The 16,516-nt window shown below is 38.7% G+C and overlaps 1 protein-coding gene across 9 annotated transcripts in view; it reads right to left on the bottom strand.

Annotated features, from left to right (window-relative positions):
• PEAK1 (pseudopodium enriched atypical kinase 1) overlaps positions 1 to 16,516 on the bottom strand; it is a 118,880-nt gene that overhangs the window by 23,193 nt on the left and 79,171 nt on the right. For 6 of the 9 annotated variants that reach the window (XM_067004064.1, XM_067004065.1, XM_067004062.1 and 3 more), the window contains 3 exons: positions 11,878 to 15,141; positions 5,056 to 5,172; positions 2,925 to 3,121 (listed from right to left, as the gene is read on the bottom strand). In XM_067004064.1, coding sequence (XP_066860165.1) covers positions 2,925 to 3,121; positions 5,056 to 5,172; positions 11,878 to 15,029 — 3,466 coding nt within the window. In that variant the 5' untranslated portion in view covers positions 15,030 to 15,141. The other 3 variants (XR_010834290.1, XM_067004067.1, XM_067004068.1) reach the window with 3 other exon arrangements.

Below are 16,516 nucleotides of genomic sequence, written 5' to 3'. Positions count from 1 at the left end.
CCTATCATCATGATGGGTGTTCCTGTTTCCCCCAAATCCTGTCTTTTATGTTGTATCTGATTCCCAAAAGAGAATCCCCTATCTTGTAAGGCTTGCCTGCATTTTTTTAATTTCTAGACATATGATTTTACACATTAGATGAAATAACAAATACAGTTCCTATTTTATAAATGAGCTTTCTCAAGTTTTGCATCTGCCATTTGGTACCTGACAAGTAATTGCTGGCACAGTTTCAGTAATTGTGGACAGGACCGTAAACTGCTGATGGGACAACTTAGAGAGCTGGGGAGGGCCAAAACCAAACATATTTGAGGGCAGTACTTGCTATAAACTACTACCTGACTACAGATGAAAACTTAGCAAGCTTTTCATTTCATGCAATGTGTCACAAGTGAAGATGAGATATTTATCAAACTAAGGATATAATATTGTCTGCTTTTCCATAAAAAAAGATAAGAGTAAGTATTAGAATAGTATTTAAAAAGTCAATCTTGTGCATTATGCTGCAAATTGCTATGTTCATGATATATTTTCCAAAGTACTACACAAACTGCAGTACGTAACCATAAAAAGGTAACTGTAGATACAACTGCAGCTGAAGCAAAAGGCAAATGTAATCCAACTTGATTATCTTACATTTTTTTCTTATTATCCTTCCTTTCAGTTAAACACATCAGATTTTGTTAACTGTACGAAGTGTGTGATTTTGCTGCTTGGGTGATGTAAGATGTCAGAACAAGTAGGAGTTACTCTGTGTCCCTACCTAGTCATTTCTTGATAGCTATCTGAATTAGAAAGTGAGCTTGCTCGAATAAACCAGAAAAAAGTTTGAACAGCAGCCAGAGAACTCAGTGCCATTTAGGGTAGCATTGCTTTTAACAACTAGTAGCAAGCTTGCCAAGCCAGACCAAGACGAGACTACAAGTTCATTTAACTCCTTCATATCTAAAACTTACTCTGGTGACAGTGAATATGAAAAAGACCCTAAGACAAGGATAAGATTTTGAATAAAATGCTAAAGGGTTCAGTTTTGTATGGTTTTACACAGGAACATTCACACAGAGGAGTAACACTGACAAAAGTGATCACAGAATCACAGAAACACAAAAACAAAAAAGGAACCTCTTGAGGCGCTCGAGTGCCCCCACCCGCGGCTCAGGCAGGCAGGGTCAGCTGGAGCAGGCTGTCCAGGATTGTGTCCGGTTGGGTTTTGTGCATCTCCACAAACAGACACTTTACAACTTCTCAGGGCAACCTGTTCCAGTGTTTAATGATGTGTTATTACATTTCCCATGAGTTTGCTACTCCCACTTTGTGAGATACTGTGGGAAGAAAAGAGGTCTACAAATGGAAGTGCATTAGCTGTGTTGAAGCAGCTGCCATCAGGGTAACATCTTGCAGGAGAAAAGCGAGCTAAACTGAGTAAAGATTTAAATAAAATACTCACAATGTCATTGCTTTGGGTATGAAATGCAAGTAATCCCTTGACCATAGGAGCACTATGGCTACAAAACAGCAATCTCACCACAAGAAATAACTGGTATTTCACACATTAAATTATATAGTAGAAGCCATAAAGACTTCATCCTTTTATGTATCAGTCTAGTTAGGAACATGGGCTAATCAGGTTTTAAATAGATTTGGTGTAGCTAGATCTACTGTCTGGACTGTATCTGTAATGCAGTTATGTCCTAAATACAGAAAATATATAGATACACACATATACATATATCACAACAAATGGAAAGTAACTCATTAGGTCTTTGAAGAATTCCACCATAAAGATATAATTCCAGTTCTTCTTGAGTTACAATTTCTTGGTAGATGTTCCTATAATTCTTGGACAGGATATTTTCCTCTTTATGCTTTCCAAACAATAAATTTAAACCTAATTAATGTTTCATTAGCGGAACACACTACATGTCAGCCACTAACACGTTTAAGCAAAAAAAAATCAACAATATTGCTAAACGTCTAAGGAAAGTATGCACCTGAGGGTTTAAAAACGTGGACCTCAATCCCTCAAACATGTGTGGACATACCATGCTCGTATACTTGTGAGCCATCTCAGTGCAGTCAGTTTATTCTCGTCCAAATGCTTAATGTGCCAGTACGCTCGCACGATTGGAGCCTTACTGAAAAACTTGTATTTACATATTCTTGAAAATAAATAAATGAGGGATTTTTGCCCTTCTAGAAGACCTGCCTATAGACATTCCTAAATTCACAGTACTCCACATCAAAATGCTTCAGAAAAGGAAGCTCACAACCCTGGGAGATGCTTATTTGTCTTGCTCACTTGTCTTCCAGAGAAGGGCTGCATACATGCACCTTTTTCATATGATTTGGGAATTCAGTGATAGTTGAATAGATTGTGCAGTACCTTTGGGATATTCCTATTTTAAGCTTTTCTGAAAGAGCAAAAGTAAATTCTGAAACTAGGACAAGAAAGGTTTTAGTCAACAAAAGAGGACTGCAAGTATTTTAACAGTTACTGATGCTATAAAATAAAAAGTTGTATCTTATGCTGCTTGGAAAAATACTGAAATCCAATTACAGTTCTAAAAGCATTAGATAATTTAGTCTGTATTTTAAAGCTGCTTTTTGATAAAAAATCCTCCAAATAGATGAAACAATGTGTCTTTGAAAAGCATCTCTGAGATATTTATCACTAAGGGCAATTAAAAGACTGCCTGGACATAGTTTTAAAATCATAGAAAAGAAAACCTTTGTGTTTGTTGAATCTTCACTTTCTTCATTGCATCTCTCAGAATGAGACAAGAGAATTTAATTTTCTATAGATATTAAAAAAGTGTGTCTTTAAGAACTAACTTTGTGAAAGCATATTGAGCAGTTTCAAAGACAAGGTACTTCACAGCCTAGAAAGATACCCAAATTTTGATCTTTGATGAGTATACACTTACCTAAGTTGCTGTACGTAGCACTGCAGGGATTTAAGTCGGGAGATTGTGAAGCTTCTTCCTTGTCTTCCTCCCCCTGCGGAACGCGGACAGTTGATACAGGTATGACTGAGGCGCTGCCGCCATTGTCCTGCTTCACAAACACAGCTCTAGGAACACGAGGGGACAAATCCTCCAGTGTCGTGTCATCGGGCACTTGGCTGAAACAAACAAAACAAAATCACCTGGAGATCAAAGCTATGTGCACTAGATCCTAATCGCAAAACAACAGATTTTCCATTATGTATCTTTAGTAAAGGGACTGAAATAAAAAAATAACCTTTTTGCCCCCCACCAGCCCCTTTTAAGAATAACTTTCTAAAATATTTATTTTTCTTGATAAGAGCAAACAAGTTTTGACTCAAACAGTAATAACAGTTCATACCTTTCATAAAAAAAGGATAATAAAATGTTTTCCAGCTGGCTACAATCAGCATATGTACGCGGCAATGAATCTGCATAAAACATGCGTAGAACTCATAGGACATCAGCAGGGATTAAGGTGCTTTTTACCAATGAGAACAAATTTAGCTTAATCAAAAGTACCAGAGTATAGCCAGGGGGCTATAAGTCTTAAAAAATGCGTAACATTTTAATGATACATTTTCATATACTGGTAGGATTTTGGGAACTGACACTTTGGGAAACAGATCAGTAGCCCATTTAACCTAGTAATCTGTTTCCCATATAAAATTCTCCAAGATTAAAATCCATCTGCTAATGTATTAAGGCAGCCACAAAAGGCCATGAAGACATTCCTCTGTACTTGCTCTTAGCTATGGTGTTTTAAATCAAACTATGATTACTTATAGCGCAAAACTGTGAACATCATGGATTCAATCAGCTTCCCTGTGTATATTTACAGCAGTATGATTTAAAAATTATGCATAATATATGAAAAAAATACTCTGTTCAGGCTTAAAAAAAAAAAGTCCTGTTGAAACCACAGCAGCAATTATCAATAATGTGCCAGATAAAACACGTCAGAGAGACCAAAAATATTTACATGCCTTTATGCTCTCTCATTGACAGAAACAAATACTGATTATAGCCAAATCTCAAGAGCATATGTCCTATTCACTAGTTCTCATTATTCCAGTCTGCTCTAATAGAACAGCAAGAATTTTAAGTATTCGTGACTTCCATAAGGGATAGGGGCGAGGCACTTCCTTCAAAAAGATGGTCGCCACAGGTGAGGTCTGTACAGGTGTTTAATTTTCATGGCACAGATTTAAAACAAGACAACTCCTGATAAACAGAAAAAAAAAATTGTGCTTTTTTAAACAGGCAGAGCAGCTGAGTTTCCATGATACAAATCCTTGTAAGTGGGAAGAGAGATGATATCCCCAAAGAGTTAACATACATTATAGGCAAAGGTCTCTCTATTCTAATCTGAAGCCAAACTACTGAAAATCCCGGTGCACAGTCTTCTAGCAATCCCAAACAGACTTCAAAGATTACAACATGCCAATAGTTTGCGTAACACAAGACCCCATGTACGGTGCAGCGCGCACATGCTGTTTCTACTCTCAGACTCATGAATTTTAACTGCAGGCTGATACAAACAAAACTCATTAGAACTTGTTAGTAAGGGAGGAAAAATGGCATAACTTCAAATAGCTGTAGTCTTTAATCAGCATTAACAATTTTGTTCATTTTTAGTACCATGCATAGCAATGGTGTGAAGAACATTCCAAGTGCCCTAAATATATCCACATTCAAGAGTTAACCTAAGATAATTTCAGAGTAAAGCATACATAAAATTAAAGCAGTGAAAAGGCTCTTAAGTTGATGAGAAATTAAACTAACAACCCGTAGTTGCTGTAAAACATACGTTTACCTGCATTCCTCAATAAGAACATTTTCTTTCAGAAAAAATAGTTTCTATTAGCTTTATGGTTCTGTCATTGCCACATACCAGAATAATCACATCTCAAAGTAATTTTTTAGTATCGATTGGTGAGGTATAGAACAGACCCATTCTCCATACGAGACACATGCAAGCACATACACTAAACCTAAGCTCAAAAGCATTTTGCCAAACAACGTAAACCAACAGCTAGAAAGGAAGAAAGAAAAAAAAAAGCCAACTCACCCACTATACTCACTCACACAATTCCCCATTAAAGGAAATTCTTTCAGGGCCTTCTTGAGTCTTTTAATCATGTCTTGAAACTCTGGCGAGCCATTGATTCCACAGTGTTCTGATGTGCTACAAGTTGTGCAAGCTGTAAGCAACAGGCTGAACTCTGCACAGAGTGATACACCTACTGCACCTTAATGTTTACCTTAGGGGGTTGGTCCAGGGGCTTGCCAAAGCGCCCCGGGACACCAGTTGGTTACAGCCCTGCCCTCTTAACTCTTCCACTGCCTTCGTGGATGAAAAACAGGTCACACACTGCTACATCACTGTTTTGGTATGACAACTATGGTCTTAGTCATGGTAATTAGCTACAGAAAAGGAGGTTCAAATTTCCAGAGAGGTATGAAGAACTTAGACTAGCCTACTGTTAAAAGTAAGGGGACATCTTGAACCTGTATCCAACCCATTTTAGTGTCTGAAATGAATACATATTAAGTTGCAACGAGAAGATGTCAGGCCATGAAATCTGAGGAAATGCTTCCATGTAGCTTAACAGTGAAGTGGGATAGATCCTGAGATCAAGCACACATACACGGTGTACTGACTCAACAAGCAAAAAGCCAACCTGTAATCATCTCTGACATAACACAGAGAGAACAAAAGGGGAAAACCTCCTCACTCATTAAGCTACAAGAACCAAATGAATAATTGCTTTTGCTTCATGCAGTAGTCTAAACAGTTAAAAAATATATTAGCGTCTGAGAAAAGCAGACAGAGCAGCTGATAAACAAGCCATTCTTTGAGATTAGAACCATTTAAGCCCCATTTTGTATAAATGTATATCTCCTTGTTGACTGCAAGTGATACTGAAGCTATCCCCTTATTTGGGATATTTATAGCTATTTTGCCAGGGTGGATTCCTTGATGCCGTGCGTAAGAGCACATATTTAGCTTCTGTCATCGTGGGCACAGTCTGCTCCGTCCAAGCCCTTTTCTTTTCCCTTTCTTATTTCGGAAAGGAACTTCAGAGGAAATGAATTAATTACCTTAGAGAACTCTGCTCCTCGGGCACATGTGGCTGAAACTAAACAACGTCCAGGTAATAGACAGAGAAGCCCTCCATACACGGAGAGCACATTTGCTTTCCAAAGAAGCTGAATTATGCATAGCAAAAAACCTGCATTAAAAAGGACTGTCCTTCAGATAACACGCCCCTGAATTCATATGCTTATGATTCACATGTGTACAAGCTCAAAATCATTTTAAAAGCAGTTTTCTACAGGGTCAAATGTCTCTACTTCTTCCCTCAGGTTATCCTCCTCCAGGTTTTGGAAGATGATGTGGTCTAAAACTTTCCTTAATCTTTTGGAATAGTAAGAATCCAGAAAGCAGACTGTGCAGTGTGTTATTTTTTATAAGGACAGTGGAATTACAGCTATTGTGTGACCTATATTTTCCTCTGTTCAGTGCACATCTTCTCAATCAGAGTGATTAATAAACAGCAATGAATACGAGGGAGATAAAGAGGTGAAATACTTGAAAAGAGTGATTCTGAAACCTTGTTCCTGCAGTAGGGTCAGATCTCGAGATCAAGCTGAGGGAGTACAGTTCTGGTAAGGCAGCATTTAAGTCCAAGCGGCAGAAATTTGTGACAAACTCAGAAAAAAGCTGACATGGCCTCGGAGCCTGCTCAGACTGATCTCCTCTGATGTCTACTCCACCAAGTGGACATCAGCAAAGCAATAACCAATGGTAGTCATACAGCTTGAGATGAGAGAGCCTGATAAGGAAGAATATTTTTCTTTTACACAAAATATCTGTGGAATCTGTAGACATATTTAGTTTCACAGAGATCCCTTTGAGACTCCCTCAGGCCCTACCGGTTTTAAGCTAATAAAGCTAAAATAAAACCTAAATTTATTGAATAATGCTTGAGGAAAAATGCAGAGAGGTTAATGGCTTGGGAGGTGGTCAAAGGCCACCTTACAGAGGAACTTTCATTCAGAACCCAGACCCCTGCGTTTCTGCAAAACACTGAGCAGGGATGATCAGTGTTCAGGGTTAAATCAGAACACACTACGGGCACAAAAAACCCTTTCCAGTGGCTCACGCAGTTCAGTTTCTCCACCCTCATTAGCCACACACAGTCAAGAGGAAAGTGAAAGAAACTTCACCAACTGGCAGTTCGCAATAACTAAGCCATAAAGTTTATTCCTAATTCCTATTATTTAGAAGTTGACTTATTCCTGAAGCATGAGAATTGATATTCCATTATTATTATTTTTAAAATCTTTTATCATGCAATGTTGGCATGGATAATGGGAATATATTTCATAATCCAGGAAAGACATCCTGCTAAGCTCTTTAGTGTCAGCGAAACTTAATGGCAACAAGTTCTGCAGATTAACTGCACATTATAAAAATTGTTTATCCATTTTATATTTTCAGTCTTTCCATTTTACAGACTGTATTGGAGAAATTAAGAACAATAATACACGATTTACCATCTCCATCTAAATTTATGAAATAATGAACAATAAAATCGCTTCGACTTGGTTCTTTAACTGTTCTCAAGACTTACAAAAATCTTCACATAAAACTTCACCTAACTTTTCGCTTACTGAACGTACATAAATTCTGAATCTGTTAGCTTATAGTTGTTCTGGAGAAAGAGTCTCACGGCAATTTTTCCCCGATGAAACAAGATGAGGTAGGTGGCTAACACTTATAAAACATTGTTGGGCACTTGACTAAAGTAAATAAACCTTGCTGATACCTGGAAAAAGCAAATAAAAGTAGATTCAGGGGAAGGGAGAGTTGATAGTTCCACCTGAACTTTCTGGGTAGAAATTTCTTCCACTTCAGTAGACTTGCTTAAGAAAAAGCTTTATTTTCAGCAAAAACATCCCTGAATTCTCCCCACCAATTTATGCAAGCTACATTTAAATAGTTTTGGATTCAGGTGAGAACCTTAGTTTAAAACCAGTACAAGGGGTCCTGCAAACTGGGAAGGAGGACTTTTTTTTTTAAACATATCCTTACAGTGATCTTAAATCTTAAAACTATTTGTATAATGAGAGTGGCACCGGGGTAAGATTTGAAGGATAATAAGACATTATCAAAAGCTTTGATATTGCTGCCCTCTGATATGTATAGAACCCATTAACATGCCCAGTAAAACACCCATGGGCTATTTTCACTAAAAATTGCCTTAAAAGAACCCAAATTGCTGATGTACAAGTATGCTCTTTAAGGAAAATGTTTAAAAACAGATCTTCAAAACATATACATCTGTAGACATAATAGGTGTTTCACTCATTTTGGAAGATAAAACAGGATAGTGACCTTTTCTATCTATGGGTCAACAGAACTCATGCCTGTTGATTGCCAGCTTAGTTTCACGTCCTATTGAATAAATTAACATCAGTTTAGGAATTAGATTCATAATCCCAACTTGAGCTATGAAGAAATGCCTTCTTACCTAAACCAGAGTGAAATGAATATACAGACCTCATTACTTCAAGTATTTCAAGTAAACATGCAATTTTATCTTTAATTCATCCAAGTCTGGCCCAAAGAGCCTATAAAGAAAAGTTATGAGTGACTTGTAGCTATGAAAGGAAACTACTCAATTCGGTACGTAACTGAAATGGAAATGGCTGTGCACAATGCACTTGTACCTTGATTTACGAAGGCAATGCAATCTAAAAATGGTGTCAAAATGTTTTAGTTCAGCTCTGATACGGTTTATGAAGATAGAAAAGGAAGAATCAGAAGGCAGGGCTGCAGTTTTCTTTTAGGAAATGGCTCAATCTAAAAAGTTGCTCCTGGGTGTAAGCAATGATCTCTCAATGAGGAAGAAACCTTTATCTTGTGAAACTCCTGTAACAAGAGTCTGATCCACTAGAAAACAAAGCCTTTGAGGAACAGGAAGATCCTTTCTTTCCTAAACTTCTGTGTGGATTCCACCAAGTGCCACACCACCTTCATCACTGACAATGGCTTAGGCCAGAAATGTCGTTACCGTTGTAGAGGTCAGTTTTGGCATTTGCCTGGCAAGACCTTCTGCATCATAAAAAATGAACCCCAAGAGTTCTGAGAACACCTGATTTCCATTCCAATTACAATACGGCTGACATTATTGCTGATTTTTAGCAAAAACTAATCCATCTGCAAATTTTTGGTACAGTTAATACATTAGTATTTGCTATCTCCTTTGGAACCACCTTATATGCAACCTGGCTCCAAATAGAAAGAAACTACCGCATGGATAAAACCACACCAAGTTCTTTTATATAGTTTCCAGCTTTCCAAACAACTGTGCCTTTTGCCAGTGCTGTTCAAAGGGATGAACTGACCTTTCTTGGTGGTAACTTTAAATACCTTCAGACCTGTTTTGTGGTTATGTTATCAATCTCTAGCAGCTTTGTAATCCATTTCAAAGTAAAGAAATATTGTATATTCATTTAATTTACTTTCAAGATCCCCTAGTAATCTGACATTTTTAAAGCTTATCTTATTTTCCAGGTCATCAGTTTGTTTTTTCAGTGAGCTTACTTGTGTTGGCATTCTCAGGCAAGTGTCACGTTCATTGATTGCTATCTTCATCTCTTCAGTTTTCCTCTATGCCTCTGCAAGCTTAACTGAAGATTTAAAAAATATTTTCCAGGCATATATCTTAGCCTGAATTAACATTAAACTAACCTTTTAATAACATCTGATGAGTTAACACAAGACAAGTATAGCATCACCTGTTATGTCTCCTGCACGTGTGAAAATGGAAGTTGACAACCCTGATTCTCACCTACTGGAATATTAAAAAGAGAAGTCAAAACCCTTTAACTAAATTCCTTCATTTTCTGGCAGTCTAAGGTTTCTCTCTGTCTCTTCAACAGTATTTAATATTAAGTAAAAATACAAAACAACAACTACCTTAAGGCTTTAAATTGCATCAAGGTAATAAAAAATAAAATCCACTGCCTAGTGTTCTAACAATGTATTTCTCAGTATTTCATTTTTTACTTTTATTTTTTAATTTGTAGAAATTTGCCACAGAACAATATTGTTAGGAAGAAGAAATTCCAATTCTAGCATTCAGAGAATTCTGATTTGCACCAGGAAAAATGGTGAGATATGATTTTAGCCAGTATCACCATGACTTGCAGAAAAATTAAAAGTAAAAATACTTTTTGGAATAAATGAGTCAGATGGGACAGAATGACCAAGGGCCAAAGGAAGTCCAGTAACAGTGTAAAAATATAAAACAGGATAACAGCACCATCTCTAGGGTAGTCCAAGAACAAGTGCCAACGATGAGTCTGTTATGGCTGTTTACCACTGAGATAAGCAGCTTCTCCTTTCTGTCTTCCCTTGTCAGATCAGAGAATTGATCTGGCTGAAAAATACCTCTGCAGTTACTTTTCCTTGGATCACTTCCCCAGTCTGTTCACCAGAGGTGACCACACAAACTGTCGTGCCAGCACAAGAGGGTGAGCGAACCTGCTGATGGTGATATATTCAGTAAGGCTGCTGGAACCATGTTGACACAAAGTCACTTTCTTCATGTTCCCCTGGAGATAATGCAAAGAACTTGTTCCAATGCAAAGAACTTGTTCCTCTGTAGGGACAACTGAAAGCACAAACTTCCCTGATTCTTTAACTTGCTCTCTAAAGCTGCTAAAATTTTTCCATGATAAATATATTTGTGAAATTCCCACAGAGGTGACAAAGTTAAAAAAAAAGAGTTTCCTACCAGTATGTTATTGTTGCAATGAATTAAATAATGCAAATTTGAAGTTATTTTGGAATCAGTTTGTATAATAACCTTAGAAGACCTAGTCTAATACATCTACAGCTGTGGTCTATACTCAGTGAAATGCATACTATGCCCACGCAATAGCCTGCAATGAATATCTCCAGTACCCTAGGTTATGCACTGTCATGCATTGTAGGAACTCTGTGGTGTGTTGAAAACAACATGTATCTGGAACAAGCATATTTCTTTGTGTTTGGAGACAACCAAAAAAGCATGTGTATCCTTGAGAATGGAATAAACAGGCCTTTAAACCAAGACCTAAAACATTCAACTACCTGGAATTTATAGGGTAAGATAAACAATCTGACCAAATATTCCTAGAGAAAACAACACATGATTTTAGCAAATTATGATTTAAAAAATATTAAAAATGAAATCACTGAACAAAATTGTCAGGCAGAAATGGAGCAATGGGCTCTGCTGAATCCAGTACTGTTAGGGGGCAGAGTATATTCATTACTAAAGGCCTTGCAAAATGTAGATTTATTATTTTATAGATAATTTAATTCTATTATTACTTTTCACATGGCTTATTTTAGGAGTGCAGCAGTGATGTTGCAGTGTAGCATCAAGTTAATTAGCCTATCTTGTTTTCGTGGGTATGTGAGATAAAGTTAGCACACCACCTTTTATGCGTCACAGATCTTTTAACTTCTATTCTTCTTTTAAATAGTAGCCTTCTATTTCCATAGAGGAATTATTTAGTTCTCCTATAACAGAAGAACTATTTCTTTAACTAGAAATTCAGGAAAATCTGATTCAATGGAACATGACTATCACAATGTATTAATGAACCTGCAAATACCAACTCCAAATAGCAGTTACTGTTCCCAGTAATCTTTTTTTGATTCTTTCTGATATCCAATATAAAGCAAAGATTTTTAGAATATACTTCAAGATACCTAAAATAAATATATTTAGAAAAATTTACACTTAATAAAACCCCTTGATTTCTTCCCTTTTTGGTAGTACATACAGTGCAGTTCACAGCTGAATGAATAAAAAGACAAGCGGATTACCTGGGGATTTTCTTCGGAATCTGAGGTGGTGATGAATGGCTCATTATTTTCTGTTCCGAGCTCTCCGGAGACTTTTCCTGTATTTCTCCTTTGTCTTTTGCTAGTGCATCAGCAATAGCAGACTCCACTCCACTCTTGTATTGCTGGTCAACCTTTGGTTCAGTCTGTGCTGGTTCACATCTATACATGAAAACAATTGAAGGCTTCTCACTGGTCTCTGATTTTGCCTCGCTGAACCACTGATGACGTTGAACTGGAGGAGGAGGGAGCATGTGTATTACAGTTCCATCAAGACCCACCAATTTTCCTTTTTCTCTTTCTTTCTCTTTGTCTTCCTCCTCATCAGTTTTTCTGCGGCGGAAGAAGCTCTTAAATGATATCCAGCGTTTGGGTTTTGCGTCAGCAGCTCGTCGACCTTCCGAATGAAGGATTGACTCAGCCTCTGTTGACCTGGTGGGACTATTTGGTTTGGTCCAGTTGCTGAAATGTCTTTGCAACAAGTTACTTGCGTGATAGGGTGAAGATGTGGACCGTGGAGGAGGAAATGGCGGTGCTTGCTCTGTTTTGGGACTTGTCATATTTGGGGTGCCTCTCACTGGCTTTGGAGAATGGGTGGCGACCGGCTGTGATAGCGTATCTTTCTGCATTTTAACGGCTGTGTTTTCCATTGTCTTGGATGGCTCTATTTCAGACTGTGATGTAAAAAGAGATTTGGGTCGTACCAGCGTGTTTTTAGTAGCATCTGCATCAGGGGGTAAGGAATACAGTTCTTCTGCACTGCAAGACTTAGGTCCAGACTGAGGCGTTTCTGGTGGAGACTGCGGAGGCTGGATGGAAGCCACAATCTGTGAAAGCACCGTGCTTGCATTCTCTCTACTGCTGTTGCCAACGGAAGCCTCCAATGTCACATCTGCTGGCTCTTGGGTTGTCTTTTGAATTCTTGATGGGGAGCTGTGGTCAGAACTATGACTTCTCTGTGGTGATATCTGACTTTTACTGAGACAGCTATTAAACTCTTGGACCTTTTGAGCCACAGAACCCAGCCTGCACTCGGTGTTATTAGTTACCCCCTTCGCCTGGGAAAATTCACTGGGTTTGCTCCCTATAGCTTCAGTCATTTTGCTTTCTGTTTCTATTTCTTCATATGTGTGGCTTATTACACTGGTAGTTTTATCTTTGATAGATAGCTCTCCGCTGGTTCCTAGAAAACTTTTATAGATAGCCAGGTTATCATATGCATTTGGATTGATCACAATAGGAACTTTAATAGCATTTTTGGAACTCTTAGCATAAGTGGGCTCATCATGAATGATAATAGGAAAAGGCGGCATGCCAGCGTTATTGTAGCTGTTGAATTTTATCTCAGATAAATTTGGAGACTTAACTGGGATAGTTTTTGAGGAAAGGTTTGTAGCTGTAGGCGAAGTAGGAGCTGACTTGTGGCTTGTCTTCCTGGGAGGAACAGAAGGTCCTGAGCTGTTAGCAATTAACTCTACCTTAGGTATCTTCTGTCTTGGACTAGTACTAGAAGTCCACACTTCTTGATATCTGATTGCACTGGATTTTTTCAGATTAGCGTTGACTCGTGCAGGTGATGCTGCAGAGGATGTAATAGGCGTGCCTGGAGTTACTGGTGAACTTGGGTTAGATGATGCATTTTTGGTTTCTGAGGTTTCAGTTGGACTCTCTTTACATTCATTGGTCATGGCAGCTGATACATCCACTACGGTATATGGCTTGCAAACTGGTTGTTCCATATTCACTACCCTGTAAGGTTTAGCTTGCTCTTCCACAGGCACCAAGTTGATAGTTACAGCTTGACCAGTAACATCTGAAGAACTTTTATTCTCTTGCTTATCAGTCTGTACAGCAATTTTGCCGTCTTTCTCTTCCAGTCGAAGAGCAAGGACTGCCTTGTGGGTTTCTAGGCTCTTTGGAACATTTCTGGAAGCTTTTGACACATCCTTCACTTGCTGACTAACACACAGACTTTCATATTCTGGTTCGATCAATTTGATGTCCTGAGGAGTACTAGGAGATAATCCTCCATTACAGAGTTTCTGTGAAGAACTGCTGGTTGTTCCAGAACGAGACTCTTCTGTCAATGAAGAATCAGGAGACGTAGAATCAGAAGATACCATGCTCTGCATGCTCTCTTGCCCATAAAGAATCACAGTCTCTTCCCCATAACCATTTAAAATTTCATCATAACTATCATCGTAATCGACTGCACAGATCCGCTGAAGAGACTTGTTTCTAAGGGGCACGGTGTTCCATTTTTTGTCAACACAGAACTGAACAGGAGACAGGGTGTTAGCTCGAAAATTAGCAAAGCGAGGTTGGCCCCTCATACGAATTTCCATTGCTAGCAACTCTTCATCACTTTCATCCCAGCTCTCATGCTCTTCCTGCATGCTGCCAAAAAACGTGTCATCCTCACTCTCATCTCCACTAGAGAATTCTGGGTAACAGAAACGTCCACCTTCATTACTTATTACTTCAGTGCTTCCACTCAGAATAACATGCTTACTGTGCGAATCCTTCATTCCACCCATCATGCAGCTTGGAGGGATCTTTCTTTCTAATGATCTTTTATAACAATTATTTATTCTTCCCAAGAAGGTTTCTCTCGAGTTCATTTCATTTCCAGTTAGCTGAGGTGTGGTATCCAAACCTGCAATCTCCTTCAAAACTTCTGTCAGTCCATTATTATTATTATTTGGTATCTTACCTACACCATCGTTGTTGCCATAAGGCCTGTGAACATGGCTATAACCTTCAATTTCATCTTCATTATTATTGTTCAGTGGTTTTTTGTTCAAGACAGCTTTGTTTTGGTTCCAGCTTGGGGGCACGGATTTGTTCTCACAATGATCCGGCGCGCTGATTTCGCCACATACACCCTGCCCATCTACTACCATCATGGTGGGCTTCACAGCTATCGTGGGTTTCTTTGCCACAGGCGGTCGGAAGTTTCCTCTGTTTCCACCACGATGGCTGTTACTTTGGTTTGCGTTGGTTTTCAGATTGCCATGCGAGAGGGTTTTTTTCTCAGATACTGGAGGTAACTGATGCAAGCTTTTTGGCTTGAAGCAGTTCTTACATTCACCAGGTTTCCAGACGTGTTCAGTGAAAGTGTTGCAAGCAGACATTTTCCCAGAGCTTTGCGCTTGATGCTGTGCTGTTCAGTGCATGGTCAGAATTTCATCCATGTGTTTCCTCTTTGTTCACTTGGTATGGCTACTGTTTTAAGCAGTGATCATTCTGAAACACAAAAGAGAGAAGGAGGATAAGAATGGGGAAAAAACAGGATGATCATTATACTTTTTTGAATGCTGCTAACAACAACTCAGAATAACCAAGTAGCCTTTTGCTGATGCCTTAAGCTCTTTTTACTTAAATTTACAAAACTACAGTCCTCATTTCAGCTGGGATAGAGTTAATTTTTTTCCTGGTAGTTGGTATGGTGCCATGTTTTGGATTTAGGCTGAGAATAATGCCAGTAACACACGGATGTTCTAGTTGTTGCTGAGCTGTGCATACACTGAGTCAAGGACTGTTCAGCTTCTCGTACTGCCCTGCCAGCGAGGTACCTGGGGGTGCACAAGGAGCTGGGAGGAGACAGAACCAGGACAGCTGACCCCAGCTGGCCAAAGAGATGTCCCATGCCATGTACTGAGCCATAAAACCTGGGGGGGATGATGCTCAGGGACAGGCTGGGCATTGGACAGCAGGTGGTAAGCAACTGCATTGTGCACCACTTGTGCTGCAAATTCTTTTATCATTATTTTCCCTTCCTTTTCTGTCCTGTTGAACTGTCTTATTCTCAACCCATGAGTTTTTACCTTTTTTTTCCCCTCCCAATTCTTTCCCCTATCCCACTGTGAGGCAGAGGGAGAGGGGGCAGTGAGTGAGGGCTGTGCGGTGCTTAGCTGCCTGCCAGGTTACACCACAGCGCTACTTAGATGAAATGCAAAAAAATGTGGCAAGTATTCTTCTCGGACATAAAGAATTAAAACTTTGTCAGTGAAGCCCTATATTACTCAGAGCAGAGAGAGAAAAATGGCAACGACTGAGAACATAGAGTAATTCTCTTGACTAGTTCAGGACCATTGACCTTAATTTTTGCCCAATAAATCAAATGCCAGGAAAAGGACATAAAACCAAGGATTAGTGCATATTGTCTTCAAAATAACCATTTAAATGTGTGACAAGAAAGTAAAAGAATATACTTTATCAAATGCAATTTAGATCACTCGTTTTAGCTTCAAATGTCGAATGAGCTGAGCTTAAGTGGCAAAATATGTTCAACCAATTCCAAACTCTGCCATTTAAGCACTTTTTTCAGCGGAGTCAAATTATAACTAGACAGATACTTTGTTTGACAAGACAGGCTGGACTCTATGCTGAAAAATCAGCTAAAATGCTGGGGCAGCCTTTCTAGAAAGTCAGTTTCTTCTTTAGCTTGCTATAGTGGCAATAAACCATTCTTATATCCTCAAAACAAAGCTATGGATGACTTTTAGTTCCTGATTTGTTTCACAAGTAGCTTTTCCACCTAACACCCCCCCCCCCCCAAACAACTGAAATATAATTGTAAATCTATTTCAAAATGAGTTGTCTTTTTTCCTGAAATGAT

The sequence above is a fragment of the Anser cygnoides genome, chromosome 11 (genome assembly GCF_040182565.1).
Source record: "Anser cygnoides isolate HZ-2024a breed goose chromosome 11, Taihu_goose_T2T_genome, whole genome shotgun sequence".
NCBI classification, from domain to species: Eukaryota; Metazoa; Chordata; class Aves; order Anseriformes; family Anatidae; genus Anser; species Anser cygnoides.
Note: the sequence above shows the minus strand (reverse complement) of the source record. Positions and strands in the feature narration are given on the sequence as shown.